Genomic DNA, 16,360 nt, shown 5'->3' with positions numbered 1-16,360 from the left:
TTTATGGTTTTTGAATCCCAGGGATATATAGGCATATTTTTAAGACAATCTTTATTACAGTCAATATTATGGAATTAGTCATTTTCGTCCTGAAACAAAAAAATCATTGTTCGGTGTCTTTTATGTGGATGTTTTCTGGCAGGGAATAAAAGATCCTTTGCTTTGCCAATAATTACTATTTTGCATTTCAGACTTGACATGATGTTCACTGATATAATGAAACAATCAGCTCTGGAGATGCTCAATAACTTTCTCATGTATAAAGGGGATTTAATCCATCTCAGCCAAGGCATTGAGCAAAACAAGCGGGAAGGTTATGTTGCAGCTTTATAAAACTTTGGGTCAGCTACATTTGGAGTACTGCACACTATTCTGGTCACCACATTATGGGCAGTATATGAAGGCTTCAGAGAGGGTGCAGAAAACCCTTCCTGGCTCCTGGCAGTACTGTTCTATGTTCTTTAAATCATTTATTTTCTTTTATTCCCCCTCATCCATTACTAGGTGTGTCAGCTATGTGGCCAACAAGAGTTGATAAGTAAACTTACTTCTGGAGCACTGATTGAGGGCCTCTGTGTCATTTATAGGTCCACTTCTCCAAATCTCTTTATCAATTATTACCCACAGGTTTAGTATCTTTAAATGGTTAATTATCTTTTTTCAGAATTTTTTTGTTGTCTCCCTCCCTGCTTCTTGTGGTTATTTGAATGAAAAGGCAATCTTAATTAAGTAAGGCTTTACTTATTGAAAATATTGATCTCTGTAATTGGTAGTAAAGAAAGCAAACATTTATTTCAAAAGGGCTTGTATACATAAACAGGGATGTAATGCTGAGGCTCTATAAGGGGCTGGTAAGGCTGCATTTGGAATATTGTGAGCAATGTTGGACACCATATCTGACTCTTGGCTCTAGAGAGGGTCCAGATGAGGTTTACAAGATTGATCCCAGGAATGAAGAGGTTAACCTTTGATGAGCGTTTGTCAGCACTGGGCCTGTACTCACTGAAGTTTAGAAGAAACTAATTCTCATTGAAACATACATAATAATGAACGGCTTAGATAGAGTGGATGTGGGGAGGATGTTTCCAGTAGTGGGAGAGTCTAGGACTAGAGATCAGTGCCTCAGAATTAAAGGACCTTCTTTTTGGAAGGAGATGAGGAGAAATTTCTTTCGTCAGAGGGTGGTGAATCTGTGGAATTCTTTGCCACAGAAGGCTGTAGAGGCTGTCAGTGGATACTGTAAGGCAGTGATAGATAGATTTTTGATTAATACAGGTGTCGGAGGTTATGGGGAGAAGGCAGGAGAATGGGGTTAGGAGTGAGAGATAGATAAGCCATGATTGTATGGCGGAATGGACGATGGCCAAATGGCTTAATTCTATTCCTATCACTTATGAACTTATGACCTAATTAGTCTGAAGGAAAGTTCTGACCTGAAACGTCACCTATCCATGTTCCCCGGGATGCTGCCTGACCCGTTGAATTAGTCCAGCATTTTGTGTCTTTGCTTGGTAAACCAGCGTCCGTAGTTCCTTGTTTCTATTCTAAAATAGGCATTGTCTGTGCAGTGGGAAGCTGCAATAACAAGCATTGCAGGTTAATCACACTTAAACGAGTTATGAATGACAAGCCGATAACAAATAGCTCTCATTGTCAAGAGAGCTCCTCATATTCTCCAACAGATTGAGGACCATTCAGCAGATGAAAGGTTCTGACCTGAAACATTAACTTTATGCTGAGGCTTCGTGACTTTTCATTTGTGGGTTCTGGGTTAGGGTTAGGGGCAGATCCTGACCAAGCCTTGTAATTAAATGACAACAAAGTGCTGGTGTAACTCAGCGGGTCAGGCAGCATCCATGGAAAACATTGATAGGTGAGAGGAACAGAAAACGGGTCGAGAGCCTTCTTCAGACTTGTAAGCCAGTTTCATCGGCTGGTTTTATGAATACTTTCTGATATCATCTGTGGAGCTTCAACCCACTTCCCACAGAGTTACTAGTTTGTTACTGATTTGCTTCAGTTATCCATGCCCAAAGTAAGTTCCCAAGAAAATGGCGTAAGTGTGGCAATGGTACGGCCAGTGTTCTGTGTTTGACATTGTTATGTGCTTACGAGTCATCTGGTGGGTTTGATATTGGAAAAATCGAAGGTAGACAAAAATGCTGGAGAAACTCAGCGGGTGAGGCAGCATCTATGGAGCGAAGGGTTTGATACGATGGTCTGACATGGAATATTGAAGTGTGAAAACACACACCTCCATATTCAGGGACAGTTTCTTCCCAGATATTACCAGGCAACTGAACCATCCTACTACCAACTAGAGAGTGGTCCTGAGCTACGATCTACCTCAGACAATCTTGAATCGGACTTTACTGGACTGTATCTTGCATGAAGATTTACTCCCTTTATCATGTACACTGTAGGCAGCTCGATTGTAATCAGTCTTTCCGCTGACTGGTTAGCACGCAACAAAAAGCTTTTTAACTCGGTACAAATGACAATCGACTAAATAAATAAACTAAGCTAAATAAATTATTGTTTAAGAACTATTGTGCAATAATACAATGAAAGTGTCAGTTCAAGATTGTTATGGACTCACATGATGAGGAACAGAAAACACAAGTGGCGGCCAGAGACCCGGGTTCGATCCTGACTATAGGTGCTGTCTGCATGGAGTTTGTACGTTCTCCCTGTGACCGCGTGGGTTTTCTCCGGGTGCTCCTTTTCCTCCAACATTCCAAGGATGTGCGGGTTTGTAGGTTAATTGGCTTCTGTAAATTGTCCCTAGTGTGAAGGTTAAAACTATTGTACAGGTGATTGTTGGTCAGTGCAGACTCGGTGGGCCGAAGGGTCTATTTCCACATTGTATCTCTCCTAAATTAAGCGTGTAAATTACTGTTAGTAGCTGCCAAGAAATTAATCGAGAGGGACTCTCCAACCAGCATTCATCTGCACCCGAAGGGAAAAGTTTCCAAACCTCTACTCATTGCATCCTTCACTTTGGGAAGTAATCGCCTATTTCCTTGCAGTTAAGGAAAAATTGAAGGAACAAAGAACTGCAGATGTTGGTTTACAAAAAAAGACCCAAGGTGCTGGTGCAACTCAGTGGGTCAGGCAGCATCACTGGTGAAACAAGGAAGAAACATCCCTGGGGAACGTGGATAAGTGACGTTTCAGGTCGGACCCTTCTTCAGACTCTGAAGAAGGGTTCCACCCCGAAACATCACCTGTCCTCATTCTCTAGAGATACTGCCCGACCCGCTGAGTTACTCCAGCACTTTGTGTCTATTCTTTAAGGGTAAATTGAATTTGTTCATTGTCGGCACAGCATCAACTACACTTGGTGCACATCAGTTATTCTGACAGGGAGGTCTGCAGTCCGGTTTTGATGGCTAGAAGTTCCTCCAGGGCTCACAGGCCTCCACATCCAAAATCCTGATGTGCCCTTCTGGTGCAAGCAAATTTGTAGCCCGATAGCAAACCGCTGGTTCATGGCACAGAATTTGGAGGTGGAAGGAAGGCTTTATGTACCACTCTCTGTGCCAGGCCCTCAGATAGACACAAAATGCTGGAGCAACTCAGCGGGACAGGCAGCATCTCTGGAGAGAAGGAATGGGTGACGTTTCGGGTCAAGACTCTTCCTCAGAGTTGCTTCGACTGGCAAAATTTAATTTCCAAGAAGTTTAGTCTTAAACTGGGAACAGTAAATTAAAAACAAATGTTACTTCAGTCAGAACAGGCGTTTGAATTTAATAGCTAAAAACCTCCAACAATTGCAGTTACTTGTTAATTTCTTGACATAAAATGTTACTAACGAGCAACTACAAGACAGTGAAGGGTCAAAATATATGTCAATAAAAGTAACTCAATAAGCTGCCTGCAGTTTGTCTTTTGTTCGAAGATTAATGCATAGAACTCTGTGGCATTGTCATTTCAGCTGAGTTACAGATTTCTGTGGTTGCTTGGAATAGATTTCTCACTGGCCAATATGTTGCTATTTTCTGTATCGCTCGTTCGTAGTTATAGCAGCATTCCAACTTTTTCTCAAGCCGATAAAGACTTCCAGTAAAAATCACTTGCCCTTTAACTGACCTGTCATTTTGTACAGTTTTAATTTTGCACCCTTTTAGAAACTTAATCTTCAGTGAACACTAAGAATAATAGTTCAGATCTGGCAGATTTAAACCCTTGATGTAGAAATTGGAATTTCTGTTGTTGGGGGCCTTTCCAAGGCTTTGATCCCTACCCTCCAATAAACCAGAGCAGAGACTGGAGGTGTACATCACACATGTTGGACCGTTAATGAATTGGATACAGATGTCCTCAATTATGGCAGCCAAGGAAGTGAGTAGCAAAATGCTAAAGAATCTTGAAAAATAGACAAAGGTCACTAAATCAGAAAGGAAAGTGGATCTCAAAAATGAGGGGCACATTTTCTGACGACTGAGCTTTAAACTCATTAGCAACATGTCTATATTGCTCAGTTTAAACTTTAATTGGAGCCAAACTACACAGGAATTATTCGACACAGTAAATGGATTTATAATTGTAGGATATAATGCACTTTCATTGGCTGGTCTGGTATAGTTAAAATAGTTCATTTGTTTAAATGCCTGCAATGATTCTAGTTTTATGTTCAAAGCCAACATTTACTCATAATATCAGAAGCTAGAGCTCATGAGACTGTATTTGAATGTAGTGAAATAAAAATAACTCCTGCCTTTCTCATGACTCCCACCTTATGGAAGGCTGTGATTTATTTTGTATCTGGTTGCTGTGTGTTTCCCCGGATCTCATTGCAGGTTCTGACGTTCCCTTCGGACTCACTGGGTCCCTTGTTCCCACGCTCCCTCTGACTCACTGAGCTCCTGTTCCCGTGCTCCCATTCAACTCATCAGGACTCCAGCTCCTACACTCTCTTTGTTTCAGCTGACCAGAGTCCCTTTTAAACTTGCCTGCTTCATCTGGAAGTTTATTATAAAATCTGCCTGTCCCACTGAGTTGCTCCAGCGCTTTGCGCCTGTCTTCGTTTTAAACCAGCATCGGCAGTTCCTTCCTACACATTTCAAGGCCTAGTCGATGGGTATTTTTAAGGCAGAGATAGATAGATTCTTGGTTAGTACGGCTGTCAGGGTTTATGGGGATAAGGCAGGAGAATGGAGTTAGGAGAGAGATACACTGTAGATCAGCCATAATTGAATGGTGGAGCAGACTTGCTGGGCCGAATGGCCTAATACTGCTCCTATCGCTTATGGCCTTATGACCTTATGATAATACTGTGACCAGCTTTAAAACAAAATGAATTAAAATGTGATTTGGTATGAATATTTTAATAACATACAATAGTCCAAAGGGCTTATCCAGTCCCACTAAAATATGCTGGATGTATGTAATTTTATTGGAGGTAAAGCACTGGCTGTTTTGACGTCGCAGAATTCTGACATTTCTTAGCAACTGCCTCTTACTGTTACTAGTCTGAAAGAACAGGAGAAAAACAGAACCGTTGAAAAGTAATGCCCCTGTCCCACTTAGGAAACCTGAACGGAAACCTCTGGAGACTTTGCGCCCCACCCAAGGTTTCCGTGCGGTTCCCGGAGGTTGCAGGTGGTTGCCGGAGGTTGCAGGTAGTGGATGCAGGTAGGGAGACTGACAAAAAACCCCGGGAACCGCACGGAAACCTTGGGTGGGGCACAAAGTCTTCAGAGGTTGCCGTTCAGGTTTCCTAAGTGGGACGGGCATAATTTTAGATGCGGGAATTTTGAACAACCTATAAAGTGCTGGAATAAGTGCTGGAGTAACTCAGCAGGTCAAGTAGCTTATGTGGAGGAAATGGACAGACGATGAAAGTCTGAAGAAGGGTTTGCACCCAAAACATCACCCATTCATTCCCTCCACAAATGCTGCCTGACCCAATGAGTTATTCCAGCACTTTGTGTTTTTGGAAAATCAGAACATGTGTTTCAAAGTTTTTAACCAGGCACTTGGTGTTGTAGAAAAGGAATTTTGCATTCAACTAGGACAGTTTATTTGAAGGTTACCAATACTGTTGCTGTTTCCTTGAAATTATAGATTACTATAACTACTTTGTTCTTTGATTCCTCTGATTGTGGGGAAAGTGTCCGTGCCTGCCAACATTAACCCACATAACTAGCTTAACGTCCACATAGGCGAGCCTGTTGAAATTTAGGTCATCCAAACATTTCCTGCAGCTGAATATCTGAAATTAAAACAAAGATGGAACGTGCTAGAATTATTCAACAGATCAAACAGCATCTGTGGAAAGAGAACACAAAATTAATGTTTCAGATACCCTTTGTCAGAACTGGAAAAGTGAGAGAATTCGTTTTTTTTAAGAATGGGTCAGGAAGGTACAGATATGATAAAGATGTGAGGACAACACCTTAAATCATTAAGAAATAAATACATTAGTGGGCCCTTCAAGCCTGCTCTGCCATTCATTCAATATCATGGTTAATCTTCTATCTCCGTACCAGTTCCCAGTCCTCATCTCTTATCCCTTGATTCCCTTAAGAAATCTATTGAACTCCGCTTTGAATGAGCATAACAGCAGTTGGGAAATATCTCTGAGAGTCTGATTAAGGGATCCTGATGCAATGCTGGTTATGAAAGCATCTCGTTGATTCATGAAGGCATTTAGACAGAAAAAAACAAAGTGATTATATAAACGTGGTGAAACACTGCTCAGAGTTATTGCAAAGGATTGCAACTAAACGAAGAATCTTGGAAATTCCCAGAGGATGAGGGAATATCCGTGGAGAGAATATATAACTGGGTAACATTGGAACTGGATAACCTTTCAGCAAAACTGACCTGGTCCGATATAAACAGAAAGTGAGCTATCTGAAATTGTTGTTCGTTATCAAGTCTGGAGAGTTGCAACATGCACAGACTGTGAATGGGGTACTGTTTCTCAAGCTTACACAGGGCATTTTTGAATAGATGTAGGAGACGACAAACAGACAGTTCAATGTGGGAGTCTAATGGAGAATTAACATGACTGGCGACAGGGTGCTTGAAGTTGCTGACATCAGTTCCCTGACAATGGCATCGCAGGTTGAGAGGGTGGTGAGAGGGTGGTAAAGAAGACTTTCGATCAGTCAGCGTGTTGAGTATAGAAAAAATAAATATAAAATGGAACCCTTGAAAAGACTGACTTTTAAAAATCTAAGCTAACAAATACTTAACAAATACTTAACTTCTTCAGAGTCTGAAGAAGGGTTCCGACCCAAAACATCACCTGTTCCTTTTCTCCATAGATGCTGCCTGACCAACTGAGTTGCTCCAGCACTTTGTGTCTATCTTCGGTATAAATTAGCATCTGAAGTTCCTTCCGACATAATTTGAGTATAGAAGTTGTACTACACATTGTACCACACGTTGGTGAGGCCACATTTGGAGTATTGTATTCAGTTGTGCTTACCAAACTATAGGAAGGATGTTAACCTGGAAAGAGTACAGAGTAAATTTACAAGGATGTTGCCAGGACATTAGGGCCTGTGCTATGGGGAGAGGTTGAGCCGGCTAAGATTTTATTCCTTGGAGCACAGTAGTCTGAAAGATGATCTTATTGAGGTGTATAAAATCATGAAGGGAATAGCTTGGGTGCAGGTGAATCAAAAATCTAGAGGACATAGGTTTAAGGTGAGAGGGGCAAAATTTAATAGGAACTTGAGGGGTAGATTTTTCACATAGATAGTTGTGGATGTATGGAAAGAGCTGCCAGAGGAAGTGGTAGAGGCTTGTGCAGTGACAGTATTTCAAAGACACTTGGACAGGTACATGGATAGGAAAGGTTTAGAGGAATATGAGCCAAACATGGGTAAATGGAACTATCTTAGATGGAGCAGCTTGGTCGGCATAGATGAGATGGGGCGAAGGTCCTGTTTGCCTGCTGTCTGACTAGGATCAATCTTCCACTGGGCAATTGACAACATTCCGATGCTGGAGTGCAGAGTTGGAGCAGGAAGTTGTAGAGATTTGCACCAAATACAGGTGAGAATTTACACAAAGAAAATATTTAACTTGCAGAGAGTGTGAGGGAGAAATGGATAGGACAAAGAGAATACCTCTAGTTGGGTGAGACCAGGGATAAGCTTTTTGAAGAATGTGCATCCATGGGGATTTCAATGAAGGAGAATGGCTGCAAGTTTCTGTTAGCTTAGATTTCAAAAAGTATTTCAGTGAGTTTTAACATGTCTGAGTAGTTCAAATCATTTTCAAATGCAATTATTTTTTTTTAATCTTTTTTTGTTTTAACAGTTTTTCAGTGTTTTAGATCACCTCTGGAACTTTCTAGAACCTTCAGTCTTTGGCATTTGCAGCCCAGTGAAAGAGTAGATGTGGCATGAGTTGTCCTTCCATTTCTCCATGCCTCTCCCACCATTTGCAGATGATATTTTTATGTTTTGGGCCCCATATCTGAGGAAGGGTGTGCTGGCATTGAAGATGGTCCAGAGGAGGTTTATGAGAATGATCCTGAGGATGATTGGGTTAACATAAGATGAGCGTTTGATGGCACTGGGCCTGTACTCGTTGGAGTTTAGAAGAATCATTAAAACTTACCAAATAGTGAAAGGCCGAAAAAGTGTGGATACAGAGAGGATGTTTCCATTAATGGAAGAGTCGAGGATCAGAGGGCACAGATGAGGAGGAATTTCTTTAGTTAGCGTGTGGTGAATCTGTCAAATTCATTGTTACAGACGGCTGTGGAGGCCAAGTCATTGGGTATTATTAAGGTGGAGATTGACAGATTCTTGATTAGTATGGATGTCAAGGGTTATGGGGTGAAGGCAGGAGAATGGGGTTGAGAGGGAAAGGTAGATCAGCCATGATAGAATGGCGGAGCAGACTCTATGGGCCGAATGGCCTAATTCTGCTCCTATGTCGGGCAGCACAGTGTTGGAGTTGTACATGGACCCACGTGTGTAGGATAGATCTAATGTACTGGTGATCGCTGGTTGGCATGGACTCGGAGCCAAAGGGCCTGTTTCCACACTGTACCCTTACGACAACATCCCCTGCCGTACATTTTGAACCGTGTGCATTTTTTACCAAAAATCCTTTGGCCACTGTACACACTTGTCTTTTTTTAGTAGAGATCAAGATTACATCAGCATTAAGAAAAACAAAGGCCATTTGCATTAGTATAATTGACTCCTTTCTGTCCCACTGCCATTACATATGAGGTGATTTCTGGCACATCACTATGCCAGAGCCAGAATCTTTCCCATGTGCACTTTGGAAAATGTTTATTCAACATTTTTTTAATCAGGTTTCCCTTATTAATTTTATAACATATTATTGTTGCAAGAAATGGTGAGGATATATTACTACTCCTTGATCTATTTGGAGCACTTGTTTTTTTCTTGTTCTATTTCAATTGTGGTTCTGCAAATAAGGAAAATATTACTGGTCTCCTATCCTATATTCATCACCGCAAGACATTTGTAGATGGCCAGAAATGTATTTCAGAAATATTAATGTAGCTCATATTTATCAACCATAGTAGTTGGCTAACTGAATGTTTCTTATGGCAATTCTAAATTATTTTGAAAATGGCAAGTTTTTTAAGCTGATAAGGACGACATGATGGCACAGTGGTAGAGTTGTGCCACCATTACAGCGCCAAAGACCTGGGTATGATCCTGACTATGGGTGCTGTTTGTATGAAGTTTCTATGTTCTCCCTGTGACCCACGTGGGTTTTCCCCGGGTGCACCAGTTTCCTCCCACATTCTAAAGACATACAGGTTTGTAGGTAATTGGCTTCGGTAAAAATTGTAAATTATCCCTAGGTGTGGGATAGTGCTAGTGTACGGGGATCGCTGGGCGGCGTGGACTCGGTGGGCCGAAGGGGCTGTTTCTGCGCTGTATCTCTAAACTAAACTAAATTAAACTAAACTAAACTAAGAAACTGGCTGTAATAATGCATTTAATATCTGCATAAAAGCATGAAATAATTCCCTTAAGGTGCTAGTGATATCATTGGGAGTCTACATTGGATGGTGTTATTTATCCAGCAGAAGTTGGCTTAGAATGATGAGAATACTTACAGTTAATTTACAATTCTGTTTTTGGTGGAGAACCACAAAGATAATCAGCCTTGCAGCCCATGATAAAATCCATCACAAATTAATCTGTTTTACTCATTCTCATCCATGATTTTGTCTGTTGAACATGGGAATAACAATGTTAGGAGGGGCTGCACAGTGGCACAGCCATAGAGTTGCTGCCTTATAACTTCACCCAGGTTCAATCCTAATGATGGGTGCTGTCTGTACAGAGTTTGTACGGTCTTTGTACGGTAATGTTATGGGGCGATGGTTGCGTGGCTCGGTGGACCGAAGGATCTGTTTCCACACTTACCTCTAAAGTCTAAAGTAAAGTCTAATATTGGTTGAAGAAGTCCAAAGCAACATGGTTATCATATCTCAACAGAAGAATTGGAAAATAAATAAAAGGCTGAAAAAGAATATTGACTAAATGCATGTGATCGTGACTTAAATGTTCAGAATAAAAGCAGTTTATTCAAATAGCATTGCTTTCCAATTAATTGTAGCCACAGCCAGCAAACACATCTGGAATTGTCCAGATGCTATTTTATAAACACTGCTGGTCGCTATAGCTTCATGTAATTTTCCACGGAGAGGACCGACTATCCAGAATAAATACACTGGGACTATCATAAAGAAACATTGGTTTGATACAGAACATCTGGCTAGGGACAGTTCCAAGAAGCATTAAAGCAAAACTCCACACTATTACTTATTAAGTTATTCTTCCTTTAAAGAAAGGGAAGGCCTTACCCACACCATTCCCTGTCCAAACCAATGCTTATCTCACTGGCCATCAGCTGCCTTTGTCTGGAATATCTCAGACCTTTGTGTGTGTGTTCAATGGGGAGAGGAAGTCCAAAATGGAGGACAGATGTTGCACATGATCATCTGCCCCATCACATTGAGCCTAGTGATGGAACCAGGGGGGACAGGAACACCAATTCCAATACAAATGGGTTTGCTAACCCTGTAGATAAAGCTAGCTATAGGTTAATGCTTGAGTTATTTTACATGATTTTACTTTCTTTTAATGATTTTTAATTAATAATGTAATTAACTCTTTAAATGGGCAGCATATTGGTAGTCGTACAGTGTGAAAACTGGCCCTGCGTCCCAACTTACCCACATCAACCAGCATTCCCAATCTAAACTAGTCCCACCTGTCTGCGTTTGGCCCATATCCATCCAAACATATCCTATCCATGTACCTGTCTAAATGGTTCTTAAATATTGTCTCACAGCGTCATAGTTTTGGGTTTCACCCTGACCTCGGATGCTGTCAGGTAATGGAGTTTGCATTAAGTTTTAAATTAACTATCTTAAAGTTTTGAATTAAGTGTAGGAAGCATAATCAACATCGCATTTTCTATTCGGACCACGATCATGGCTAATTACACATTAAAAACTTCCTTATGCCTAATGTAACAAAACATATTCCAGAAGGCAAGTTTGAAAACAGTTTGAAGGAATATGGAAAGGCCCCTTCGGTCCTCAATGTCAGTGCTGAAAATTAGAATTAGAATTAGAATAAGAATTAGAATTACCTTTATTTCATTCAGACCTTACGGTGATGCCAAGATAAATAAATCTCATCTACTTGCACATGATCCATCATCCAGAGTTAGATTTAGCTCGCATGGCTAAAGGAATCAAGGGATATGGGGGAAAAAGCAGGAGCGGGGTACTGATTATAGATGATCAGCCATGATCATATTGAATGGCGGTGCTGGCTCGAAAGGCCAAATGACCTACTCCTGCACCTATTTTTACATGTTTCCATAATTCTACCCTTCCATTCCCTGTATATTCATGTGTCTACCTCCATCACCACCCCTGGCAGTGTGATCCAGGCACTCACCACCCTTTGTGTGAAAAAAAAGACTTTTCCCGGCACATCCCCTTTAAAATTTGCTTCTCTTATCTGAAGGCTGTGCCCTCTAGTCGTTGACATTTCCATCCTGGGAAAAGGGTTCTGACTGTGTTCTCTGTCGACCCAGCTCACCATTTTACATACTTCTGTCAGATCTCCCGTTAACCTCCAGATAAAACAATCCAAGTTTGTCCAACCTCTTCTTGTGGTTCATACCCACTAATCCAGGCAACATTAAGGTTTAATTGATTTCCTTGACGACAATGGCAGAGACTACAAACCATCTTAGATTGTAAATCATTGTCAGCAACTTTGAAATTTATAACTAAGCTATTGATGCCCAGAAATCCCACTGTGGCTACCATTTTTATGGTGCAATGATGGCAGATATTAACAGTCTTGTTATCTTTACGACCACAGCTTTTCATCTTGGTAACATTGTGTATGTCAGGAATCTTCTCAACTCATTAGTACTATACAGTAATTTGCATTATGAGAGCAAATTCAGCCTCTGCTTAATCTGCAACATAAAGATGCCCCTATGGCCATAAACTGAATGGTGGATTAGTTTGGAATCATTGATTACAGCAGCGTTATGATTTTTTCCCCCCCAAAAATCCCTCTCAGCATCGTTCTGACGTACAAGACTTAACTTGAAGAACTGAAGACATATTTATGAACTTGAACCAGCATTCTTCCAGTTTAGTGAGACCAATGCACAAGGCCACGTTTAAATAGGTCTGGACAGTCCTTCTTATAAAATTAGGGGTTGTTGTACATTCAGCAGCACAATGGACAATGTATTGAATGCAAGAACGGAACTCGCTATCAAAACATGGAGGGGACGGGGAACACAATATTTTGGCGGCCACGCGCGCATGCGCACACTCACACACAAGCGCACGAGGCTTCGGAGGCTCAATCCAGCGCTAAATGCAGCTCAACTCTGCCTGTCTCACCGGGTTAACTACAGCCCTGTCTGGACTGATGGGACACCAGCGCTGCTTCTCCGCGCTGGCCATATTTCCCGCAAGTCCTGGAAGGGTTGTAAGCTCACCTGGCGGGACAGGCAGAGTTAGCTGGGTTTAGCGCTGTTTCTCTGCGCTGGCCCGTCTGACTGCCGACCAAAGATCCTATAGCGGAGGATCTTTGCTGCCAACCTCTCTGGTCACCCGCGGGGGGGGGGGGGGGGGGGGGGGTACTCGGGAAGGGACAGGACAGCGCGGGAGAGCCGGCCGGGATCGATCCTGGCTGCGGATGAAGCGCAGGTCTGTGCCACGTCTCCCTCCTCCAATCACCGCACTCTATCCTCAGTCCCACCCCCCCCCCCACTCCTCCCTCCTCCAATCACCGCACTCTATCCTCATTCCCCCCCCCCCAAACTCCTCCCTCCTCCAATCATCGCACTGAATCATGTCCCGCCCCCATTGCCTGCCGACCGACGTCTCTCTCCTCCAATCGGCGCCCTCGATCACCGGATTTTAAAATCTGGATTACAAAAACTTGGGGGGCATGTCCCCCACCTCACAAAACATGGAGGGGATGTGTCCCCTCTGGCCCCCCCGGGTTTTCCGCCCCTGATTGAGTGTAACACTGGCATATTCTGTGAAGTGTTATTTGTCAGAAGTTGTGATGTTTCAGTGAAATGACAATTTCAATAGAATACATTTTCTGAGGGGATTCTTAATCAATACGAATGCGGTAAAAGAGTATAAATTTTTTTTTACAGGTTCTTTTCTTCAAGTACCTTGATATTATTTCCTTTTCCCCCCCATTTCTTCCAGCACTGGACCAGCTCCTCACAGAACTCGAGGGCTTTTTGAAATTACTAGATAATGAAAACCTCAGCCTTACAGCCATAGCAAAGAAATGCGTCATATCAGAGCTTCTCCACAACATCGTCAGTTCTTCAGGTCAGTATTCTATTTTGCTTTGCTTTTTTTAATTTCAATTTTATGGTAAAATAGAACTGTTTTAAAGTATCCCAATCCTCAACTGAGTAATGGAATTCAGAAGGTTGTGGATATTTACTAGGTTGTAAGAAACAGGAATGGAGCCAACTCAACAAATTCCTCAGGGCAGCACAGTGGCACAGCAGTAGAGCTGCTGCCTTACACGGCCAGAGACCCAGGTTCGATCCTGATCTCAGGTGCTGTCTATGAGGAGTTTGTTCGTTCTCCATGTGACTGTGTAGATTTTCTCCGGGTGACATTCTACTTGTCAGCAAACCCCTTGTTAATCACTACTTTCTGCTAGATTTACAAATCCCTTTGCAGTCGATGTTGGTTGAATGTTGAAAGGATGGCAAAGTAAGATGCTATGATTGGACTCTCTATCCTAGACCTAGGAATGGAAAAATCAACCAACACGCCTGTTGTTGACTTGTTAGCTTTATACAGCAACAGGGGAGACCATCAGCCCATGATACTTGTTCCAACATTAAGATACAACATCATTGTTTTTATGTAAATTGTCTCCATTTGTGCACTTTTGGTTTAATATTCATGCCAAATAAAATTCAAAAGTTACCATTGGTGACTGTGCAGATATTGGCAGAGGTTTGAGAGCACGCTGTGATTGTCAACAATCCTGGTCGATTTGATAATCTTGATCATTCTCTCCTGATTCCTTGTGGACAAAACATGGGAAGCAAGTAGTGCCTTTATCATTGGCGTATAAGTTAAGTGGAGAACCTTGCAAATAATAATTAATTCTTCATCTGTAAGTTAGTAATGTCTGCCTTTTCAATGGATGTCAAAAAATCATTTCAATATAATTGGAAGAGTTTATACACGCTGTATATTAAAGTGGTTACATGTCAAATATCAAATTGACTATTTATCAATCTCAAAAAGATACCGATTATATTTAATACAGATGTCACGTGACTGCTTGATAGAAAATGCTACAAATTCAGTGAGTTAGTCAATATTTTAAAAAGGAAGATAAATGAATATTTTGGGCAATATCTGAGAAAACAATCGGGATTGTTGAGTCAGTTAACTTTTAAATAATCTACTGTTTTATGTGAATTCAGATGAAGAATGAAAAGTCAAATTCTAGAGGGTACTGATTTAAGGTGAGAGTGGAAAAGTTTGAAGGGGATTTGCGATGCAGATTTTTTAATAGAGTGTGGTGAGTGTCTGGGAACCGTTGCCAGAGGAGATGGTGGAACCGATATGATAGCATTTTAGAGGCATTTAGATAGGCGGACAGGGGACGGATGAATATGGAGCATCTGCAGGCAGATGATCTTAGTTTGAATTGGCATCATGATCAGCACAGGCGTCACGGACCAAAGGGCTCGTTCCTTTGCTGTTCTGCCCTCTGTTCAATGTACTACCCTAATCCTTGCCAGATAATCGCACGTGAACAAAATGCCAATATTCTCACTTGGAGAACATCCTAACCGCATCCATCTTGTAATGACCAGTGTTATTACTTTGTGATTTTTCTTATTTTCTATTTGCTATTAAACTAAGGCATCAATTTTATGTATATCACATTTGAATCGTAACCTGACATATGATTATGAGTTAGCATCATCAGACCATCTTTGATATCCCTTTCGAGCATTTCCACTACATATTTCATATTTATGCCATCACTAGTTATTTTGCTTCTCTACTGATTATTTCCAGCACTTTGTTTTTCCTGATTATCCCTTCCTTTAATTTAGTTTAGTTTAGAGATACAGCATGGAAACAGACCCTTTGGCCCACTGAGTCCACGCTGACTGTCGATCACCCGTACACTAGTTCAACGTTATCCCACTTTTGCGTTCTACACATTAGGGGCATTTTACAGAAGGCAATTAAATTACAAACCTGCACGTCTTTGGAATGTGGAAGGAAACCAGAGCACCCTGGAATAAAAAACCCACATGGTCACCGGGAAAATGTGCAAACTCTGCACAGGCAGCAACCATAGTCCGGATTGAACCCGGGTCTCAGAAGCCATGAGACGGCAGCTCTACCACCGCACCACTGTGCCACCCTTCCTTTGCCACTGATGTGAAAGAAACGCATGGAGTGCCTGTTCTAGGATTTGAAAATATTTGGAATTTACCCACTGCGATCTCACAAATTCAGTGTTGATCATAAATGAGATCTGACTAAATTAACAATAGGAAAAGATTTTTAAAATAAATTAGCTGCAGCATGAGTCAGTGGAATGGAAAAAAAACTGCAAAGTAGCACAAAAAATAAGTTGTGTTAGTAAAACACTGTTGATGGAAAATAGGACACTTACAAATTAGTGAGTTCATTTACTTATTTTGTCAGCCTTTTAAAAATGCTAAGTATCCTTAAATATTAAAGTGTCACCGACCTTGTCATGATGGTTACTATAAGACATAGGAGCAGATTGGGTCCATCGAGTCTGTTATGCCATTTGATCATGGCTGATCTATCTTT

At 41.5% G+C, this 16,360-nt stretch overlaps 1 protein-coding gene across 2 annotated transcripts in view; it reads left to right on the top strand.

Moving 5' to 3' along the window:
- Positions 1 to 16,360, top strand: part of afap1l2 (actin filament associated protein 1 like 2) — a 203,936-nt gene that overhangs the window by 94,868 nt on the left and 92,708 nt on the right. For both annotated transcript variants that reach the window (XM_033033925.1, XM_033033924.1), the window contains exon 2: positions 13,730 to 13,858. In XM_033033925.1, coding sequence (XP_032889816.1) covers positions 13,730 to 13,858 — 129 coding nt within the window. The remainder of the gene's footprint in view (positions 1 to 13,729; positions 13,859 to 16,360) is intronic.

Source organism: Amblyraja radiata, chromosome 15 (assembly GCF_010909765.2).
Source record: "Amblyraja radiata isolate CabotCenter1 chromosome 15, sAmbRad1.1.pri, whole genome shotgun sequence".
Taxonomy (NCBI): Eukaryota; Metazoa; Chordata; class Chondrichthyes; order Rajiformes; family Rajidae; genus Amblyraja; species Amblyraja radiata.
This window is presented reverse-complemented; position numbering and strand designations above follow the sequence as displayed.